This window comes from Etheostoma cragini, chromosome 18, assembly GCF_013103735.1.
Source record: "Etheostoma cragini isolate CJK2018 chromosome 18, CSU_Ecrag_1.0, whole genome shotgun sequence".
NCBI lineage: Eukaryota > Metazoa > Chordata > Actinopteri > Perciformes > Percidae > Etheostoma > Etheostoma cragini.
The window spans coordinates 3,601,591-3,624,383 of record NC_048424.1 but is presented as its reverse complement, the minus strand read 5'-3'; the positions used below and the strand labels follow the sequence as shown (position 1 = coordinate 3,624,383).

Sequence of the window (22,793 nt, the reverse complement as noted above, 5' to 3'; positions counted from 1 at the left end):
CTGTATCTGAAGTCTCTTTTATATAGACCTTAGTGGTCGCTAATACTGTATCTGAAGTCTCTTTTATATAGACCTTAGATTCCAGATTGGCCCATCTGAGCTTTAATTTTCTCAAAGGCAGAGCAGGATAACCAGGGCTGGGTTTACACTCAGTGTGTGCGTGTGTGTGTGTGTGTGTGTGTGTGTGTGCAGAAGAGAGATAGAGAAAGAAGAAGCAGACGTGTAGATGCGATCAGAGAAGAGTTGGTGGAATAAGTTCAGGTGTTGTACCCAGTGTGTGCGGTCTCTGAAATATTCCCCCGACTGAAAGCCAAGTTCATTCATCTGCTCCCCAGAAACGGGATTTTAACCCCACCGTTGTTCATTTTATAATGTTGGCCCTGGGAGAAAGGCGAACACGTTGAACATTTTAAATTAACGTGCGCTGATGCACTCAGCTGTTGACATTTCAGAATGCCTTCCTACAGTTGCTTAACAAAAGCTTTCCACATAAAAACGTAGTCTTCATGTGTCATTAGTATGAGGAAAAAAAGAGATTTTACCTGTGTTTAGGACATAAATATCTTAATGGCTGTCGAGCTCGGGACGGGCTGGGACAGAAAGATGTGAACCGATTGGCACTCTACTGGCTTTGTGAGACTAGACTCTAAGGGACAGGAGTAATGTGTGAAGTGAATTCATGAAACTTGTTATTGAACCCAAGTTGTTTGACATCCATAATACATAACTGTCAGAGAGAAAACAACCCTTTTGTGTATAATAATGTATAATATATTATAATATCTGGCTTTTACTCCATCAGAGAAGCATTATTGAGGTTTGCCAATCCTCTCATTTCAAAATGCATTTGCCAGACCAGTTATGAATATCTTTTTGGATGTTCTAATTTAGTGTGCTAATTACTATTCAGAATTTAAATAATTAGCTGCCATTACACATTTCTGAAACAGCTGTCAAATGAATAAGCAACTGGAAGAGCATCAAATTTTAATTAATTCTCAAATCAATCACGATCACAAAGCCTCCAAAAGTCATCTTCTTCAGGCCAAATGGCTTAAAAATACTTTTTGGATGAAAAGAAAACTTTCTTTAAACCTCCGCTGAAGTCAGACTACACTAACATGGAGGGGTGTGATCCTCTTCTCTTGCTTAAGCAATTGTGGCAAGTTAAATTTCTTTAAGCTAATTACCCTTAAAGTTCAAGAGAACACAACTCTCTTTTCATCCCCGGTGAATATATCCCGTTAATGTCAATGCAGTCCACTTTGTCGTTTCACGTTCTGGTCCCTGTTTTAAGGATTTAAGCACCTGTTGCAGGTGCCTTTAGGGCGTTTCAAAATCCTCTTCTGCTAGTTTGACGGCCGAAAAAAAGGTCAGAGCGCCCATTTGACTAATTCTCTGTTAATATAACAAGTAAAGGTTGCGTTATTGACTTTAGACCAGGTTTTTGTTGGTCAATGGAGTGATCACGTCCCGCTGCCTCAAGATAGCAAGACACCCAGAATGCACCTGAACACACCTCCTTGTAAGACCAGTGCGCCCAGAATGTACCTGAACACACCTCCCTGTAAGACCAGCGCGCCCAGAATAAACCTGAACACACCTCCCTGTAAGACCAGCGCGCCCAGAATGCACCTGAACACACCTCTCTGTAAGACCAGCATGCTCAAAATGCACTTGAACACACCTCCCTGTACGACCAGCACGCCCAGTATGCACCTGAACACACCTCTCTGTAAGACCAGCATGCTCAAAATGCACCTGAACACACCTTCCTGTAAGACCAGCACGCCCAGAATGCACCTGAACACACCTCCCTGTAAGACCAGCCTGGCAAGAATGCACCTGAACACACCTCTGGACAATCTTAAAATAGCAAAGACCCTTGTGTTGGGCTTTGTGCTCCGCTGGTCACAAGATAGGGCCCCTACATTCTTTTCTTTAATCTGGGACATACAGTGTCAATGTCATGCAATATAATGCAAATTAATTATTTAAAAATCATCCAATGTGTTTTTCTGGATTTTTGTTTTAGATTCTGTCTCTCACAGTTGAAGATTACCTATGATAGAAGTTACAAACCTCTACATGCTTTCTAAGTACCTGCAGAATCAGCAGTGTATCAAATACTTGTTCTCCCCAATGTATATGATAACAAAGCAGCAAAAACTGAAGTAAAAGAACAACATTTGTTGTTGGTTTGAATGTGAATCTATAGAGCTTCAAAGATGAATTGATTAGTTGTCAACTATTAAATTAATCGCCATCTTCTCTCCTCTGGGACAGTAAACTGAATATCTTTGAGTTGAAGACAAAACAAGACATTTGAAGGTAAAAAAAATAGATTTAATGTTCATTATTTAATATCTCTAAAACCAAATGACCTTAAGACTTGGGATCCCTTCTTTTATAAGAGAACCTTGAGTCATATTTAATTTATAAAAAGGAATCTGATCTACGTTTCACTATTTTCTGACATGTAAGCGACCAAACATTTCATCCATTCATCCAGAAAATAATCCACTATGAAAAAGATCAAAGACTTTGAACAGAAGTCTGACGGCAACTCACATCTAATGCTTAGCGCAGCGCCATAGCAACCATAAACAACATTGCCCTAGCTGTGTGCCGCTTCCTGTTTGGTGCTAAAGGGAGAGCACCCATTGGTTGCTGACAATGTTCACGTAATTTAACTCCAAAAAAAAACTGTTGATGCCTCAAAACAATCAAAGTCCTCACTTTAAAACAGACGTTGACCTTAACAACACCGGGCTGCTTTCAGGACCAGTGATCAGAACTTCTTTTAACAGCAGCGATTGAACATATGGGAAATTAATTTCCATATCAATCAAGGGCATCCAGATTTTAAATCAGAGAGCTCATTAATCATCCATTCCTGACGGGAGGGATGTGGACATGCCTTAGTGAAGCATTATTTGCACAATCTGTTCCCTATTTCTGCAGGATTTGCACACTAAAGCCACTTCACCCTCACTGATTTATGTTCTCTTACCCTTTCTTTTTTTTTTTTAAAGCTTTTCAGCCTAGTAAGCAGCGTAATGTGGTGCTGGACACTCATTCCTTCTCTTCTAAAACACACTTACTGCAAAATAAAAGCACACAAACTAAGTGGTTTTGCTTTTGATTGTTAAATACCAAATACCTTTAAAGGTCCCATATTGTAAAAATTGAGATTTCCATGTCTTTTTTTGGATTAGCAGGTGCTATATGAAAAATAAAATGTGAAAGTATTGCTCAATCCACAGGGAAATGCACACAGCCTGAATCCAGAAACGGTGCCTCAAAACGAGCCGACAGTGTGTCCGTACAGTTGTAATGTCACAACTATACCAGATCAGGGATCGTACACTTTTCCAAGGTCAAATTCAAGCACTTTTCAAGCACTTTCAAAATCCATTTTAAAGCTTTACACTACCTTACATCAGTGTGAATTACATACCAATACATACTTTTTTTATCACAATAAAAGAGATAATGCTATGAAATTGTGTTTCATAATAGCAGAAGAATCCGATATTTAAGTATTTATTTTCAAGATGTATCACTGTCTAATTAGATCATTGCTATCCAACCTGCCTGACTCAATGTAAAAACAATTACCCCACACAGCATTTTTTACAAATCTAGGGCATGCTGTACAAACTTGTAATGTCATACTGACATGTTTGTCTTGCACCCTACAAACGTTGGGCTGCCTATGAATATGAATAATACTTTTCAATATATTAATGTCCAAATATTGCTTCCCAGGTAATGTGATTTTCAGGCTGTAAAGCCAAAGTAATTTCAAGGGCTGAAAATATGAAATATGAAGACAGGATTTCAACTGAAATATTTTACAGGCCTTGGTTTTGGGACACAATCTTAAATAAACAATGTCTGGAAAAAATCTGAGACAGTGCAACAACAACCTGTAATTCTGCTGTAACCCAGAAGACACCTGCCTGAAAAATAGTCTTTTTGAAAAAAGATGTATTTCATTTCCAAGGCATACATTTTTCTACTGGAATAGAGCAGTGTAATTATTACAGAAGACCTTACAGTTGGCTTCTTGTGCTCCATCTGACACAATTTCTGTTCAGAAATCAATGACTGCTGTTAGGCACTGGGCTAACGTTTGCGGGTTTTAATTTGCAGGTAGTTAACGTTACAGTTACTGTGATGTAACTTTGGCTTTTGCACTGCATATTCCACAAATGAACATGACATTACGGACATGCAATACTAACATTATCACGCCAAGTACTCAAAGTCACTCAGCCTGCGAATTCCTAGCTGGCAGTTACTAGCGTAAACAAACCACGTAGTCTTGTTTAGCTTATGAGGATCATAACAACACACAGCTTTAATGCAGTGGATTGTCCTGCGAATGCTAACAGAGGAATAGATGTCACATAAAAGCAAGATTATAGAAAGGCATGAATCGAGATCCGGATTTTATTACTACGGCACAGAAGGGAAAAGATGCATCAGGCTTTCAATACACAGACCGCACGTATCAGTAGATGCATGCATTGTAGGTTTTGGTCCACGGCCGTCGAATCCACTGAGACACATTAACTGTCAGCGCACGTATGAGCAGTCCGTTTTTTACATTTTTTATTTTTTAAAGGCAGCCTTTCCCCGCTGTGCTCTCAACAGGATATGAAAGATGAGGAGATCACAGACAGAGTTGGGCACAAACGCAAAGCAGACACAATAGTGCCGATGGCTATCGGCGCGGCCGGGGCCCCAAAGCCTCTGGTAATTTGTGACGTAGCAGGAAACTTATTTAGCTGCACGCTCATGCCTGGGCCATTATACAAAAAAGCAGCAGGGAAGAGAACATCACTGCAGATGGAGGCACTCTTGTTTCATGAGGAGGGTGAGAACCAGATGAGGGAGTGATGAATGAAAACTAAAAAAAAAAAAGAAAAGCTTAGAGCATCGGGAAACAGATGCAGGCATGGAATCCATTAGTTGAGGGCTGCTGTACTTTCCATTTCAAGAACCAATACTTGTACAACCAGGGACACATTTTCACTGGAGATGGGAGGAAATGTTCGCCTCACTTTCAAATCCTTCCACTTATTTCTCTAAACCCCCCCCCATATGAGGCAGATGACTGCCTACTAAGGCTGCGTTGAGACAGCCTATGTCGTGGTTGATACAGAAAATGTCACGATTCGATTCAATATATATTCTCAATTAAAACAACGATTCACAGAATGGAAATGTAGTTGCTTTTCTATGTATGTATATGTATTGTATGTATATATTCATCTCCATATTATTCATGTGGATTTGATGTTATTTATTTTAGCATCCTGTTATGATGTATGTATATGTTGTTTGTAATGTCTCTAAGCTACTGGGACCTTTGAACAGTTACAAACATTTGGCTAACTCACGGATATACAGTGGCTTACATAAGTTTACACACTCATGCTAAAGTTGATTAGAAGGAGGAATAAAACACATCTTTGGGAAATTGATCTTAATGCCCTAAATAAAAAAATCTAGGTAAATCCAACACTAATTTTCTTTGTGAATAAAAGATGTATTGTAAATAAATAATTATTCTTTAAAATACAGGGGGGCATTAATATACACACCCCTATGTTAAATTCCTATAGAGGCAGGCACATTTTTATGTTTAAAGGCCAGATATTTCATGGATCCAGGGTGCTATGCATGACAAAGTTCACCACTAATGCAAGCGACCGTAGGTGGATGTACACGAAATGCAAGGAGAATGGTTTGATTAATTATACGAGAACTGAATGAAAAAGCTTAACATGGTTTATGGACCTCAACAATTATCAATGATTACCAGATGTATCTCTCATTTTGCTCCTCATAACCACTGAAAGATTCTAGTCAGAATCTGAGTCTGATTCTGCTCCATTGGGCTGTGATTACGTGTTTCAAACAAACCAGGAAAGAAAATGCCTCTGCACTCAATTGGATAAATCTACAACCAATCAGAGTAACGAAGTATGTGAAGTATGTTGAACAACAGAACTCAACTGCTAGCTAACAGTGATGTTAGCTACTAGCCGACAGCCCTGGCAGTTTGGAAATCTCTAATGACGTTACATCCATGTTACAGGCTTTACAGCATACATAAATCCCTCAGAGGTATCACAAGATAAGACCATGGATCTATTAATAGAACACTTGGTGAATTACAAGCATTAGCTGTATTAATTACTACAGCTACAGGACCTCGGGAGAACCGTCATATGAGCATGCACGGTGCAGGGCGACGTGGGCGGGCGCAGTCCTGCGGGTCTGCTCGCGGTCATCATTGCGTTACTGTTTATCATCTGTCCATCATCGTTCAAAGCCCATCCTGATAATCTGATTGGTCCTATAAGCTCTGGTTTGAGCATAGTTTCTCGACAAAAGATCAAGTCCAGACCAAAGTTCCCAAACTCATATGGTGTGGGCGGGGCTAAGTTTGGCTCGCATCCAGGCTAGTACTTACTAACATATTAAAAGAAATGTTGTAATGAAGGATACGCTTTACTGCATCCCATAAAATAACACATGGCGTACAAATACTCTAAATCTGAAGTCTTTAATCACATCATTCTGTAAAGGTGGTTAATTCTGTGACACTGGGGCTGGAAATAATTTAGATTATTTCAGAAACTTCTAGGGTGTTAAAGAGCCTCAGGAAATATAAAACATAGCGTTTACTCAACACTCGCGTTTCGAACATCAAAAGGTGGAATAATAATACAAAGAGAAACACAAGTCCTTTACATAAGGCCGTTGTAAGCACTGATCATTACAGAAAGCCATTTAAAGAGGATTAGTACTAGTATCACTTAACAAGAATTATGAGTCATCGTTTGGCTTGCAGTGATTGTTTTTTTGTTATTACTGAATAAAAAAAATTTACTTCAATGTCAAACAAATCCACGTTGAAGGGATACAAATTTGTTTAACCTTTTTTGGCAACTAAAAAAACATTTATTATTACTCAATTACAGATACATTAGAACACACAAACTATTAAAAAATGAAATGATTCCTACTTCCTACTCCTACTTTTAGTTGTGCAGTTATGCATCGTACACCACTGGAGCAACTTAAAACAAAATGAGCCCCGAGTGCAAACAGTTCCCCACATTTGTTTGGAGAAACATCTTTAAACCCTCAGGAAGTACATACTAATCTGTATTGTTATTTAACTACCTCTCCGTTGACAATAATCCTTTGAAAGCACAGGGGAAAAAACCTTGATATCCACCAAAGAGGTGTCAGTTTTTGTGGCCTGATAGTTCTTGGCTTCACATGAAATATAGGTGTATGATGTAACAATAGGTATAATAAGTGTGATGTCCTCTCAGTTTAAGTGCTCAGTATCTGAGCTGTTGTACAGAATAACATGCAGGTTTCTCTAGACGCAGGTAAGCGGCATTAAGTCTGTTGTTTCAAACTGTTCAGTCATATGGAGGAAGGGGAAAGAAACCCTCTGAATGCAGCCCACCTGAGCCCTGCTCTCGGGGGATCTCATCTGTCCGAGGGGGTGAAGAGAGCTCCTAACCTCCACATGCAGATGAAAAACAACGGGAACTCCTCCGACAACTGAAAGACGCGCTGTTCCAAGTGCTTCATGAAGCCCGTCTGATCCGACCCCAAATCCACCGTGCACGGTACCTTTGATTTCTGCAGAAGCTCCTCCAGGATCCAGAACAGATAGCAGGAGTTATGATACTGGTCCACGGGAAACTGGCTCAGCCCCAGGCTTTCCTGGCCCTGAAAAACAAGAAACAACAGAAATGCTTGGGCTGCATCATTAACAATGGCTATTGTTTGAATTTTGTTCAGATACTGCTAAAATAATACTTGTAAAACATGTCGGTGCCTGAACGGATACAAATTCAGATTTATATGTATATTTGTTAAATCACGCATGGAAATGTACATTAAAAAATGGTTGTGTTGAGAGCATCAATAATCGGTTATGAATCGATTCATTGGCCTCTGAATCGTGAGGCGCCCAGAGATTCCCGACCCTATTAATAACAGGGAAATACTCTGTTGCTGCCGCTAGCTATCAGCCCGTTTTAGACTGGATGTCACGTAATGTGATGACATCATCTCAGTACAACATGACGCAGAAAACAGAAGCCTTAGCTTTCGTCTGCAGAAAGAATGATCTAGCTGTTTATTTAAATTTTTTATTTTAGGTCGATTTAAACAGCATCATGGAAACAACATGCTCCCACTCGCCGCCGCCGGGACTTTGTTGTTTCCATGATGACCGTGTATCTGTTTCTGATTGATGTTATCCAAGGGAGACGCTGCTGAGAAACCTGCAGAAAATGTGAATCACTACAAAAATGAACCAAGACTGGAGTAACCCTTGAAGGATGATGGACTGATAGATGATGTTGCAACATGCTGCAAACACTTAGATACTTAGACTCAACAAGTTCAAGGCGTACAACGCACAAAACACTCCAAACCAGATGTTATTTTTTCAAAAGAGAAGGTACTGCATTTCTTCCAGCTTTTATCTCACTGTGTCTTTGTAAATGTGCGTGCGGCAGATTTTGTTGCATGTGTCTGTGTGTGCACCTTTGTTTGTGCGTGTGTGTGTGTGTGAGAGATGCCACAGAGAAAAACAACCACCAGATGGCTGTCAGGTATTCCTCCGGGCTTAAGCTTCCAAAGAGCTGACAGAATGTGACAACAACACCTACTAAACCCTCAGAAACAAGCATGCACACACGCACGCACACACGCATGCACTGGGTTTTCCAGCATCACTGATATGAACTAATCTTAAGTGTGTGTAATAAGCTCACGTTACCTTATGTGTTAAATCTGTGTTTGAATTGTGAATACAGGGACTGTACTTTATGTATGTACAGTATTTATGTGGTGAAACATTTGAGAAGCTACAGTGTTAAGAGATGGTGTCGGGCAGCTTGACACAGCGGCCGCAGATATTCACACCGCCTGCTGCAGCAACTGTCAACAAGATGGAAAGGACATATTTCATCTGACTGACTGAGAGATGAGAAGACTGCAGCGTGACGTGGCTCTGCAAATCATCGCTTAAAGAGATGATTATCTGAGCTCGGTCCATGCACAGAGTCGTTGATTTATTGTGCTCTACCGGTATCGCTGGCTGATCCATTTAATACGAACAAACTGACAAAAATATGAAATGAATTGAAGCTGCAAGTGCGGGTATTAAAGGATTTACTACATTGAGAATGCCATGATTTATTTAAAACATGGTTTTGGTTTAACTGGCTAAGCAGTGCATATCCTGTTTGCAGGCTTTAACATTAATTAATATGCAGATTTTCCTGTTTTAAACCAGACAAACAACTGAAGCTGAGCACCTACTGGAAGGCTTTTAGTTATCAGCAACAAGAGGAGAAAACATTTCTCCGGTTGCTGCCGTTACCTTCTCACCAGTGAGGACTTTTCTTGCTTTCCACCATTTTGTATTACACTAATATATTATCTTTTAGTTTTTGGACTGTTGCTCACAGACAAAACAAGTCACTTGGGGTTTGGGACCATTTCCATTACATTTTTAACTAGTTTGTCATTTTATGAAGATGACTTTTATGACGTTTTTGATAGAGATACCAGTCTCCGAAAAGGTTCCAATACCGTCTAAAATGCTGGTACCGGAAAATTTTTCAAAGTTGTTTTGGGAAGGAAAAAATGATATTAAACCATCTTTAATTTTTGATACAGATTCCTCAAATTACATTTTCTGCTGCTAATGCTCATTCAATCAAAACAAAAAACAAAAGAAGGAGTTGGATCATAGGAGTCGCAGTTTTTATTGCAGTCAGCGTCCGAGGATTAGTATTTTTATCCTCAGAGGTCTTCTCCTTTCCAACACAAAACAGACCGGCTGACTCAAACAGGTAAAACGACATAATAAAGCAGCTTCACATTAAAAATCTGTTTTTCTACGCTGTTTGGAGGAGAGGCTGCGAGCCGAGCTGCCGCCAACAATTGTTCAACTCGTTAAGAACTTAAGATCAAGACAAAAGAGGATTAAAAACTTTCCCACGGTTCAAATATTTTGTTAAAAACCACAACGATCTTAAATTATATCGTAAAAACATAGCCTAAAACTGCATAAAAAGTAGATTTATGACAGCTTATGGCAGACAGGGGATATGACACCAAATGTCGATTACTCTGGGTTTGAACATTGTTTTAACGATTTGGGATAATGCAAGTACGTAACTCAACAACACAGGCGGAGTCGATTCTAGACATATTTACTGTTACTTGTGTTACATTAATTACGGGTTATTTGGCCGACACAGCACAGTGATAATATCGGCTGATAATATTGGGCCGGAATCATTAATTGGTCGGGCTGGAGTGTGGAGTGACGAGGTCCCTAGATGATACTAATCCCGTGTGAATAGGGCTTCAGACTGATGGACAACCAGATAAAAACTATCAAAACAGCAGCAAGGTGCCCCTGCCATTTTTTAATGGATGAGAAGTTTCTTTATTCAAGGACGACCATCATTTAAAAACCACTGAGCTGGACAAACACCGTCATTCACAGCAAAACATAAAGGGCAAATTAAAAGAAATATGAGGGGGCACAGAACAGGGTATATAAACACTGTGCCTCTGGCCCCAGTAAATATGCTGACCTACAGGTTTTCAATACCTGTATACAGTCTAAGAAATGCCAAAGAATGTTTGCACCTGGGCCAAATTAATGCAACTAAAACTTACATTTTTTAGATCTAATGATTGTAGTTGGACCCAATGGACTTCTTCAGCAACTTTTGAGTGTTATTTATGATCTGCTCTAGCTTTTCCAACATTTTAGACACAGATATGGAAATAATAACAACCCAGAATTATGTGAAATTACATTTTTATATTGAAAAAGTCACATTTTATTGACGGAGGACCCCTAAATCCCCAGTCAGATACGCACACCTAAGTCTTCCGCAAACCTCTAAGCAACACTATAATCAGGCATTATATTTTTTAAATGATACTTCTGATCTGGTGCAATGCTGCAGAAATCGGCACAATCGACCACCATTATTCAGTTTTACCCAAATCCATCAGGCAGCCAATCATGATCCCTCTAAATAATACTGTACCATCAGTGTCATTTGACCACAACATATATATACCGGGACTCAGTAAATGGAGGGCCTTTACATCAGTTAGGTTGATCGGAGGGAGCCCGAGTTATTCTTACTTTCATCTCCAACCTGTCAAACACCCACATGCCTATAAAATTTCTAAAGCCATGGAGTGGCACTCGATAGACTGCAAAAATCGATAACTGGAATGAAAATCTACAGGGAGCTGTGATTGAGCTTTGGTGAAGAATATACACAAACAGAACAACTGCTCATTCCCTGTTGGGTGCTGGCAGAGAAGGTTGCTTCTTATAACAGAACACAGCGGACCTGCTGGCCTCCTCAAATGCAACCTGCTTTTAGAAGTCGGACTGCCTCACATTGAGCATTAAAGAAAGCCCAGACAGCAGCTGACTATTGATTCAATAACCCTCTGACACGGTTTCAACAATACTAGTACCAAAACAACACCTGAGTGTCTTTTCTTTCAATAGGTGCAGTAACTTTGGAGAATGTAAACAAGAGTTTCAACAAATCTCCTTTTAATTTCAACTACTATTTCAAGAGACTAGGTAAGTCCCAAACATTAACTTCAAACACAAGAGGCTGCCCAAGAAAAGTGCCTAAATGAAATTAGGTTTTTAACTTTCTTTTGGAATCAGAACATTATTTCCTTGCAAGACGGCTGGATTCTCGCAATATCACATATCACAAAAAATCGATGTCAACAGGCTTCAGTTGAATGCATTCGTGAACAGCAGCGGACCGAACCAATCAGCGGTCCTGTGGGGAGCTACTGGCAGATACGGGCGTGGTTTAGGTGTGTGTGACGGCCGCGACTCTTTGTTCAAAATGACAATGGTGAACATAAAAGACAGATGGTTCAATGGCTTACAATGACGGCTTCTCAGATGGTTCTGGGCAACAGACCATCTGGCTTGTCAGGTTAGCACATTAAAGAGACTACAGTATCCTCGCATTGTCAGACTTTCCTCCACAGCACTTCGGAGGGAGGTCTGGCTAGTCCACACAGCATTATGGGATGGGAGAAAAACCTGCTCTGGTTTATTGGCATTTCTTTGAACCAATCACAATCGTCTTGGGCGGTGCTAAGAGCAAAGGTGCCTCTGAAAATAGCCTTGGGAAGGAACTTGTTTTGGTGGAACATGTGTATATTCAAAAGTAGTTTTTAGCTGTGTAACAGAAAACTCAGACAGGAAAGATAGTCTAGCTAGCTGTCTGGATTTACCCTGCAGAGATCTGAGGAGTAGGTAACCATAGTCCTCAGAAATCCCCTAGAGGTTAGAAAGGCAACACAAAGGAAGACATGTGACATGTAGCGTCCCAAAAGAAGGACGTCCAGCAAAGTTTCCGGTGGCATCCTAGCAACTGGAACATCATGGATATAGACCAGGACTACAGTAAGCCACAGAGAGCCAGCTGAAGTGGAAGAATCTACAACCACGCTAATGTCTCTGTGAGGCAGTAATTGTTTAAATGCATCATAATAACAAAGCTAACATGCTGATGTTTAGCCGGTATAATGTTTTTCAATATCCACCATCTTTATTTATAACCATGGCTGTCTTGTTTTGTGTAATTTTATTTAATATATGTTCATATATTTTATTTCAACATTTGACCTGCTGCTGGTGCCAGATACATTTTATGGCAATCCATCCAATAGTTTTGAGATATTTCAGCCTAAGGCAAAGTGATAAAATTGTCCGAACTTATCATCAATTTTACAAGCACAAAGTACTGTAAAGCTCCATTTGTTTGAGTATTTTATATTTATTTTGTCCTATTTATCAGATTTATTGGGATATGTGCTCTGTTATGCATATTTTTTAACTGAGCCACAAAACAATTTGAAATAAAAGTGTAAAATAGACAAGACTGCAGAATTCGACCAGGCAACAACACTATTATCTTTTGGAGACTTTGCAACAAACACATTTCTGTTAGTACTTAAAAATTGTATTTAGATTCCAATACTCTGCCATAAACTGTCTATCTTTGTCTTACTAAGTGAGTCTTGAATTTCATATGTACATTTAGTTGTAGTGAATAACTTACAATGATAACTTGCAGAGACAATGCTTCTCCAATGGCTTCCCATGTTTAAATTCCTTTAGTGGCTGTAGCCAAAGAACAGAACAGAAGACAAATGGAATTCAATGAAAAAAGACAGAAACAGTTGGTGATAAGAACATTAGATGAAGTGACGCAGGGCCCATCAGCATGTAACCAGAGTCCTTTCTAAGTGAGAGGGTGAAAACAGCCAGACAAACTGATTGAGCTGTCGGTTGGCTCGTTAGCGCTCCTCTGGGATGCGCCGGCTGCAGGATGACACTGACAGAATTTGCTGCAGCCTTTTAATAATCCTGATAAACTACCATTGCTCTCCATGCCAGTTACAGGACAGCTTTTCACTTCCAGGCCAAACCGCAAAGTCAAAGTGAACTTCTCCTGATGAGTGACTTTAGCCAAAGGTTGGACACAAGGGTTCAGCTGAGGTCGAGGGAAGGGTTATTTTGTAATAGGCTTTCTAGGTGAGCATGAAGATGAGTTATGGTTTTGAAGCTTGTCAGTGGGATGTTGTAGAAAGTCTTTGAATATCTGCAGGGGGTTGCACCTCTAACACAGAGGGACGCACCATCAGAAAGTGTTAATTAGCTTCCCAGAGATAAATTTCGGTGTTTGCATGGCGCAGCTTGATCATAGCTGCAGTTCTGAGGATTCAATTTGGATTTGGTTATCGGTTCCCAGAAGATAAATCATGCGGATTTGGGTTAGCCTCCGAGTTTTCCTTTGGCACCACCATGACGTTCATATTTTAGTTTTTTTAGTGTAACATTGCAACAACAATTGGATGGACTGCCATGCAATTTGGTTTAGACATGTTCCCCTCAGAATAAACTGTAATCAGAGAACTTGTTGAATGTTGGATATCATTAGGGGTACGGATTCAATTATTGGCAAATTATCAAAGTCAAATCAAATGTTTTATCAATATTAATAAAGTTATGAATATGGGTATTAATAACTTTAGAAAATTGACAAACTGTCAAAACGGGGCAGCACCCTGGAATCAGGGACCAATATTAAATTGTGAAACAGTCTCATTAGGTGGCGTTCCCTTTAAAATACAGATCTTAATTTATTTGATTAATTTATTTTGTATCTCTGAAAGGAACAGGCGAAGGGTGAATTTGAGCACTGACCATGTTCAACCAGCAATTATCACAACAAATGCACAAAATAATCACAACAACTGCTATTTAAAGTATAGTAGAATTTATTTAACTTCAAAATCCATCCATCTTCATCCGCTTATCCAGTATCGGGTCGCGGGGGCAGCAGCTCCAGTACTTCAAAATTATCAATAGATAATCAACAATCCTTCAAATCACCAAAAACTATATACCTCTTTACAAACTACAACAAAGCAAAGCAGCAACCACACATGTAGCATATCTGTCCGTGTCTGTGGGTGGATGGGTGTGTGCGAAGAAAAGGGGGGCAAGGTGACAAGACCCGAGCTTTGAGGCTCTGGCACTGTTCAAGCTAGACTATGTGCTACAGACACAGATATACGCCAATAGGTTTTAGTTATTCAAAGCACGTGTGTGCATGTGTATCTGTGACTGTCGTCGCTAACAGTGTTAGCTGTTCACAACACGTGTATGCGTGTCTGGGTGAATGTGTGTAAAAGTGTGTGTATGTAAGGTTAGTGTCAGAGAGGAGAGGAGAGCTTGTTTTAGAGAAAAAAGAAAAGAATCTTGATCTTCAAGGTTCTGACAGTGATCACCCTCTCATTCAGTACAGCAACTAAACTCCATCAGCGGGGTTCAGCAGGGTAGCAATTACAGTTTTGACCAACCTACAGTTTCAAACACAACATATAGCAACAGTATTGTGATCAAACGATACCTTCACAGAAAAAAAGATTGGACTCAGCGGTCCAATCAGATTAACAGATCACGCGGACAGCAATAGCACAAGTATCACTCAAAATCACATTAATGTCATTACACTGTTTGCGGCATTAGCGTGCATTAACATCAATAAACATGCCTATTTCTCTGTTTTACGTGTGTATTCAGTCTGTTCGTTTCTGTACATAGATTGTCCAAAGTAACAAAACAGTTTCTCCAGTTCCTACGCGTCAGCAAAACCAACAGAGAAACTGTCTTTCCCAGAAAGGCAAGAGGGAGCAATTTCAGTCCACTTTAAGAAGAAAAATGTTGTTTTCTTCTCCCGCAGGTGTGAAATCACTGGTACGTATTTTCATAGGATCCACAGTGCTTCCAACACCAAAATTAAATCCTCTTTGTTTCAAAAATGGAAGTTTTGTTTCGAGGTGGACAGCAGTGTTTTTCGTGTTTCAGGATATTTTATAGGCCCCGATGCCATGCTGCTTTCAGGGTCTTGCTGAACCAATGGGAGATTAAGAACTCATGAGAACATTTAAGAACACAAGACAGCATCTCGTATCAAACAATAGAGAGCGTCAGATGGGCCGTTGTGAGAGTCCACCATCTTCAAAGTCAAGACCCGTGGGCCAAATCCGGACCCTCAGAGACTTGAATTCGTCCTGCATATGAACTTAGGTTCCCAATAAACGTTGGCTTACCTAGTTATGGTTGCTTCTTTAATGTTTTGTTGTTTTTGCTGGTTTGTTGTTTTTGCAGACTTTTTCAGGGATTTATGTTGACCAAACTCTAAGTAAGAAGACTTTATAAGACATGAAATAATACAGTCAGTTTTCTCTTATATAAAAGCATGTTATTAAATGTATGTGTGGCCTTTGCAAAAACATTTTCCCCATGTGGCCCTCAGTGAACTTGGGTGTGACCCCCCTGCTCTCCATAGTCATTATTCAAACTCTAGTTACTGTGGTTCGAAGGAAGAAATGAGAAATGAATCAGCGATGAAACAGTGTAGAAATAATACGCAGACGGACGTTTTATAGTTTGGGGGCTCCTTCAAGGGATATTTAAAAGAACACAACCATCCACACCTGTCCCTTTAAATTACCCCTGGTTGGATTTGGAAATGTAAATTGCCTTTTTGTAATGGAGGTGTATGAGGAGCTGGACTGTGGCGAGGAGACAACTCTTGGATAAGTATGTAGCAAAGGAGCCTGAAGCACCATGACCCAGATAACATCAGCTGCCTTGAGATTATAAAGCTGCACGATGAATGGGATCAAATTGTCCTTTTGACTAGACCTGCAGCACGTTACTGCTCTGACTGGGTCACCGGCAAACTGATGGAGGGAGTTTCAGACTGAAGGTGCCTCCAAGGGAGAAAGTACAGACAGTTCACTTCCTGAAAAAGCTCTAAAAAAACAGGGCTGCAATTAAGAATTATTTTCATTAGGTTATTCTATGATTCATTTCTTTAGAAAAGTGCCCATTGTTATGTCTTAAAATATGTTGTGTTGTCCAACCTAGTCTCACATTGCCAGGGCTTCCTCCACAGCGCGGCGTAGGAAGGTCTGGCTAGTCCACTCAACATTCTGGGATGGGAGAAAAACGTGGTTTGGTTTTTTGGCATTTCTTTAAACCAATCACAATCGTCATGGGCGTCCTCTAGCTCATCAGCAGACCAAACTGGAAACCAATTCTCACCCCCCAAAATAGAGAAGCTTTTTTTCGGGGCAAAATTACGCGGTTTAAGACAGGTGCATAGACTTCTGTACTCGTCCACACCAACAGCAGCATTTTAGGCAATATCGGAGGCTCGGAACATCTCTAGTACCTACGTAGCTGTATAAAGAAGAAAAGACAGTGACAAGAGAATATTACATGGACAGAAAAAATATAGAGAAAAGGAGATGCATCTAAGTACATTAAAGAAGAAAAAATGATGAAAGAACAGAGCCTAATAGAAAACGCAAAAGGCAGAGGAATAAATACGTTGACAGGTAAAAGATGGAATTAAAAAAAGAGAGTGTGACAGAGAAACAGAGTGAGGCACTGCAATTGGAGAGAGTGAGGGAGAAGCTGACAAAGAGTTCATAATGAAGCTGTGCTCAGGCTGCGAGTGTGTAGGGCAGTAATTTACTGATCAAGGACAGAGATTGATTTGACAGGAGAGTGGAAAAGAAAGCCACAACAATACTCTGTCAGACAGAGGCACAGTGGTGCCATCTGAATGCATGGACAGTCAGCTTGAGTGCAACTTCACTCTTCAGTCTGTCCAACAGAACTGCAAAGTAAAAGCTATGTTTAAAACTTTAGTGAGTAACTTTTTGATATTAATGAACCTTTGTGACATTCAAGCCATTGCCAAATGAGTTGCTACAAAGCTAATTAAAAGGTCCCATGGAATGAAAATGTCACTTTATGAGTTTCTTTTTTAACATTAATATGCGCTCCCCCAGCCTGCCTATGGTCCCCCAGTGGTTAGAAATGGTGATAGGTGTAACCCGAGTCCTGGGTATCCTGCTCCGCCTTTGAGAAAATCAAAGCTCAGATTGGCCGATCTGGAATCTTGCCCCTTATAACTTCCTAAGGATTACTACCCCTTTCTCTGCTTTGCCCACCCATGAAAAAGAAAGAGACATCATGGCTTTCAAACGAGCAAAGTGACAGCTGGTCAAGGCCACACCCCCACCTTCAACCTTGCCCCCCCCCCTCCTTAATAGCTACAGACACAGAAATGGCACATACTAAGGAAAAATCATTTGGGACTGGCTCTGGTGGCTGTAATTCTGCACCAAGGCTGAATTTTGGGAAAAAGACTTCAGATACAGTATTAGGGGACCACAAATGTCTAAATTAAAGAGATTTCAGATACAGTATTAGGGGACCACTAAGGTCTATATAAAAGAGACTTTGGATACAGTATTAGGGTATCATAAAGGCTTATATAAAAGACACTTCACATGCAGTATTAGGGGACCACTAAGGCTTATATATCAGCTCTACTCAGCTCTCTCAGGATTTGTCAGTATGTTCAGAAGATTGTGTTGTCCGTTGACTTTTGCGCGCAGAAACATGAATTCTGAAGAGACCTCTTTAAGAACATTTGGATGCTGCAACAACGCATGTCTTGGTTCTTTCATGGAATTAATATAAAGATTGACAAATAATATGTTTAGGGTATTTCCTCTCTAACTGGGATGTTTTGGGATTGTTTGGTGGGACTGCAATGGATGAAGTACACACGGAGATACACTAGTAAGAACCAACCATGTACAGTATCCAGCTGTCCAGTATCCAGTCATAGGGCATTCTGTACATTCATGTTTAACACTTTTTTAAGACTTTGGATACCTGCTGGTTACTGTAAAGTGCTCTGTAAAGAAATGTTGATTGATTGATGCATTGTGGTACAGTGACATGCTATCGTCACATAACATCTGTTTCACCCTCTCCGGACACGTTTCACAATTGAACACACATTCATTGTTAAACATCAACCAATGTAGTTTCTGTGTCTACTCAACATCTCTAATTAAAACTGGTCTTTTACATCTAATTTTGCTGCTTTCTTGTGGTATTTGTTCAGGGAGCTCATTCTATTCATGCATTGCTCTAAAGCTAGTCTAAATCCACGATGTTCTACTTCTGGGATTGCTCTGGTGCCAAAGGAAATTCCGCGGACGCATTAATTTTTGCTGATGTCCGTCCCGTCCTCTTTCTTGTGTTGGCGTTCTAACTTCCGGTGGATTTCTGAGGACTATGGTTACCTGGTCCTCAGATCTCTGCAGGGTAAATCCAGACAGCTAGCTAGACTATCTGTCTAATCAGAGTTTTCTGTTGCACGACTAAAACAACATTTGAACGTACACAACCACAGTGCAGTGGAGTAGTGTATGGAAAGCGAGCCTACTCTATACATTGTCTAATAGTATTTGCCCTTGATAAAGTTTGCCTTCCTCTTGTGATGCGACTCTCCTTTTAGGTTCAATGTACAAAATGAGAGGTGGCGGTCCTCCACTGAAGGGAGTACGAGCACAGTGTACTTTGGGCTCACTTACAAAACGACCACACACCACCGTCCTGTTGGCCCACAGCAGACAACAACTCCCAGGAATTGATTTTTCTTCTCTTTTTTTCTATCCTCTGTCTTGTACAAGTGTCCTCTTGCTGTGTTATTTTTTCCCTTGACCGTCTCTTTCAAGACGCTTTGCCGGCAATCCACTGATTAAACCGACAGAAAATCGATCCAGTCTCATCCAAGTCGGCGTTCTCTGCACTCATATCTTGACATCTCGACTGCCCGAAGACGAGGAAGAACACAGGTTTGTCTGGTTCACACACAAACATACGAGGGGAAAAATGAATGCTTGTTTTTCTTTCTGGACGTTTATCTCAGCATCAGCAACCCAAGAGGTCCACTGGCTTGGATGATTATTTTCCTTTTTGTTAAATGGTCTCACAAAGCAGCGACTGTCACAGAGAGGAGGTCACTTCTGTCACATCTGACGACAACTGATATGACAGCAAGGCTCCCCCAAAGACCAAACCACAATATTTATTTACAGTGTTTTACCACTTAGAGAGACGGCATGGAGCAGAAATTCCAAAAGCTGACAAAAAGCTATACCTTTGAACAACAACTCGTTGCTATTTTCCTCTTTTCTCTCACCAAGTTACCCTAGGTTCTCCTCTGCCCATATAAACTGAAGGCGGGGTTAATTAAGAGCATCTGTCAAACTCGATGCCCGTGGGCCGAACCTGGCCCATCGCAGATTTTTCCTGGTCCTCCTAATAATTTAGGTTTCCAATGAAGTTTGGCCCTGTCTAGGTGTGCGTCAGACCAAAAGACGGAAAACTGTTTTCAAACTCCAATTACACTCAAAAACAGAATTTGGCAGATTTATCCACATTGAGACTCAGAATTTCCCCCAGAAGCAGAGTTTTCATATGTAGGCAGGTTGTTGTAAAATGTGTAGTCATTGTCATGAATTTTCTAAACTGTTAAGATGGCTAGGGAATTTTTTGATGTTGAATGTCTTCTGTGTGTGCATTTCTGCAGGACTTAAAGCATGTGATTCTGACTTTTTATAAAGCGACTTTGATCCACCGATCTCATTTACCTTCCTGGTTAGACGGGTAATGAGAGTGGTGCAATCGGAGGATAGAGGACGGCTTTGATCCTCTAATTGTCCATCAATTCATCAGCCTTTTCCCTAAATCTGACCGAGCAGGGCTCACCTCACCGACAGCAGGTCACCCCACCATGCCTATATACGCTAACAAGCTCTTTGATCAGGGAGCAAAGTGTCTGGGACTCCACAAACATCAAAACTGGGAGGTTTCAAATCCGCTCATTTCTAAACATTGACAGGATTTTGCAAAGTCGAGTATACCCGTTACACATTGCTTACCCAACCATGTAAAGAAACAGAGAACTTTTTAACATATGTATTCAATCAAAAGATTAGTATATAAGTATTTTTCTGCAGAAAATAGCTGCAGTATTAGGTCCTTTTACTCATAGAAACAAAATAGACCCTCACACTTCTCATTGGACATCCCAACCAACATCCCCAATTAAGGTCACTCAAACGCCTTATGCTCTTCCAATCAATTAATCAATTAGACAACAAGTTGCTGGATTGAGTTCCAGGTATAGTTCTTAACTTTAAAATCACTGTGACATTGGGCTAATGCAAAAAAAAATCTCATTATTCCAAACAAGATTTCATACTTTACTGCAGCGGTACAGCAAGTGTGTTTTAGGCGATAAAATGGACAGAACATTCCCATGCTGTAGAATTAATAGAATAACATGCAACAGCCAATGTTTAGGACCCTAGGTTGCTGTCACATTCCTTTCAGTCTCACTGACAAAAACACAGCAGAATACATGCGGGTCAGAAGAGTCTAATTCATTCATTAAAATAACAAATGCCATCTTATGTGGGAGGCAGCGATGAAATGTCACGATAGACCAGAGATGGTGCTCCATTTATTGTGTTATCTTGTCACATATGTCAAGTACATTAGCATAAGAGAAGTGAATTACACTCACTGACTCACATTTAATATGGCCTACATTTATTTTTTGGAAAGCTACTTAAAACTTACTCAATGTTTTAATGGGAACAGAACTGAGATAACAGAAAAAAACATGCTAAAAGGATCAAAACGGCATATTACTGTAAAATTATAATACCTCTTAGGGCTGTCAAACATGATTCATTGAGTGATGTTGTTTTTGAGAAACAGGCAAGCAGAACTGCCGGGTCTGAAAAGTAAAGCCAATGCTGAAGCTCCTTTAAGCTGCATCCTATCCAATTTCCAGCAGGGGACGATTCCACTGGCTCCAAAAAAGAAGTCCATGAGGAATTGTAATGACAACAACACTTTTGGCACGTCCAAATGATACAAGCCCCCCCCCATGATGAAACCCCCCCCCCCATAGGAACATCAAAATATACTAAAGTTCTGATAAACAAAATGTATAAAAATACAAACTTAAGATATGAAACTTAAAGTACTCTGAACATAAAAAAAAATAAAAAAAATAGCAGTGCTGCCAAGAGGGACGTGGTTCAGCGCCATCTGGTGGACAAACTTTGAAACGCTCGTTACATGTGATACACATGTTATGTGGTAAAGTTAATCAAGAGCCTTTATATGTTTTGCCTAATTATTTTATGTATGTCTTATTAGATCATGTGTGTATGCAGTACAGGCCAAATGTTTGGAACCACCTTCTCATTCAATGTGTTTTCTTTATTTTCATGACTATTTACATTGTAGATTAACAATGAAGGCATCACAACTATGAATGAAAACATATGGAATATGTACAGTATATATTTAAATATAGTTATATCAATTATTTTAATAATCGATTATTATCAGAATTGAGCATCTAGTCGTTCTAGAGAGAATCGCGATGCATCTAAGAATCTTTTTTTTTTCCACCCCTACTACATAGCCTAAGAAACTTTAAATAAGTGTATGATAATACGTACATATACACACTGATTTGGGTTTTACAAACACAGGTTTTTTTCAGATGAAAGTCCTGTGTTTGTTTGACCTAACCACCATCACAAACTTTCTTGTTACACACTCTGCAGCTTTATCAGCACTAACTGTTCCAACACAATGGTTAACTGCATCAGGACGTAGTATCTCTACTTCTCAACTTAGGGCTGACTCAACACTCAACACACCAAGCACCCTCTCTCCATCTGCCTGCTGTGTGAGAAAACTCGAGCAATGTCGTCATCACTCGTTATTGGTTTTCTTTCTCCCTGAGGAACAGAGCGGAGTTAGTGAGTAAGGAGAAAGAGAGGCAGTGATGTACTGACAAAGCTCCTTTTGGCCACTCGAGCATTGTGTGAACATTACAAAGCTCTACTGACTGTACTGGAACCTGACACAACTAACAAATAGGGTTGGCAGTACAAAATACAAGTTTCCTTCTATGTGCCTTGAGTGAATCTGGAATCTTTCATACAGATCATGCATTGCAGTTTAGCTAGCTCATTTTTGACATAGAAAACAAAGTATATAACATTAGAAATCAGCTTGGAAATTCTTTTACATATATAGTACTATTTGTCGGCTTGCAAGAAACAAGAAATAGCTGTAAAGAAATGCTAAATACATGTTCCTCTTCATACATCATAGGACTCTTGTTTATTCATCAAATAAAGCTATGGCTTTTTACGGGTGAAACTGGATTTCTTCTGTTGCC

At 40.0% G+C, this 22,793-nt stretch overlaps 1 protein-coding gene and 2 long non-coding RNA genes across 3 annotated transcripts in view; all 3 read right to left on the bottom strand.

Moving 5' to 3' along the window:
* The window catches only part of LOC117961306, a 13,124-nt gene extending 8,530 nt beyond the window's left edge, over positions 1–4,594 (bottom strand). Inside the window, exons 1-2 of the long non-coding RNA XR_004660371.1 lie at positions 4,583–4,594; positions 3,296–3,300 (exon numbers count right to left, since the gene is read on the bottom strand). This is a non-coding gene — a long non-coding RNA (uncharacterized LOC117961306). The remainder of the gene's footprint in view (positions 1–3,295; positions 3,301–4,582) is intronic.
* A 2,159-nt stretch (positions 4,595–6,753) lies between these two features.
* The window catches only part of mei4 (meiosis-specific, MEI4 homolog (S. cerevisiae)), a 50,350-nt gene continuing 34,310 nt past the window's right edge, over positions 6,754–22,793 (bottom strand). Inside the window, exon 5 of the mRNA XM_034899874.1 lies at positions 6,754–7,770. Coding sequence (XP_034755765.1) covers positions 7,525–7,770 — 246 coding nt within the window. The 3' untranslated portion in view covers positions 6,754–7,524. The remainder of the gene's footprint in view (positions 7,771–22,793) is intronic.
* LOC117961309 lies at positions 14,059–14,544 on the bottom strand. The gene is made up of 2 exons (XR_004660374.1): positions 14,490–14,544; positions 14,059–14,423 (listed from the first exon to the last, which is right to left on the bottom strand). It is a non-coding gene; the product is annotated as an uncharacterized LOC117961309 (long non-coding RNA).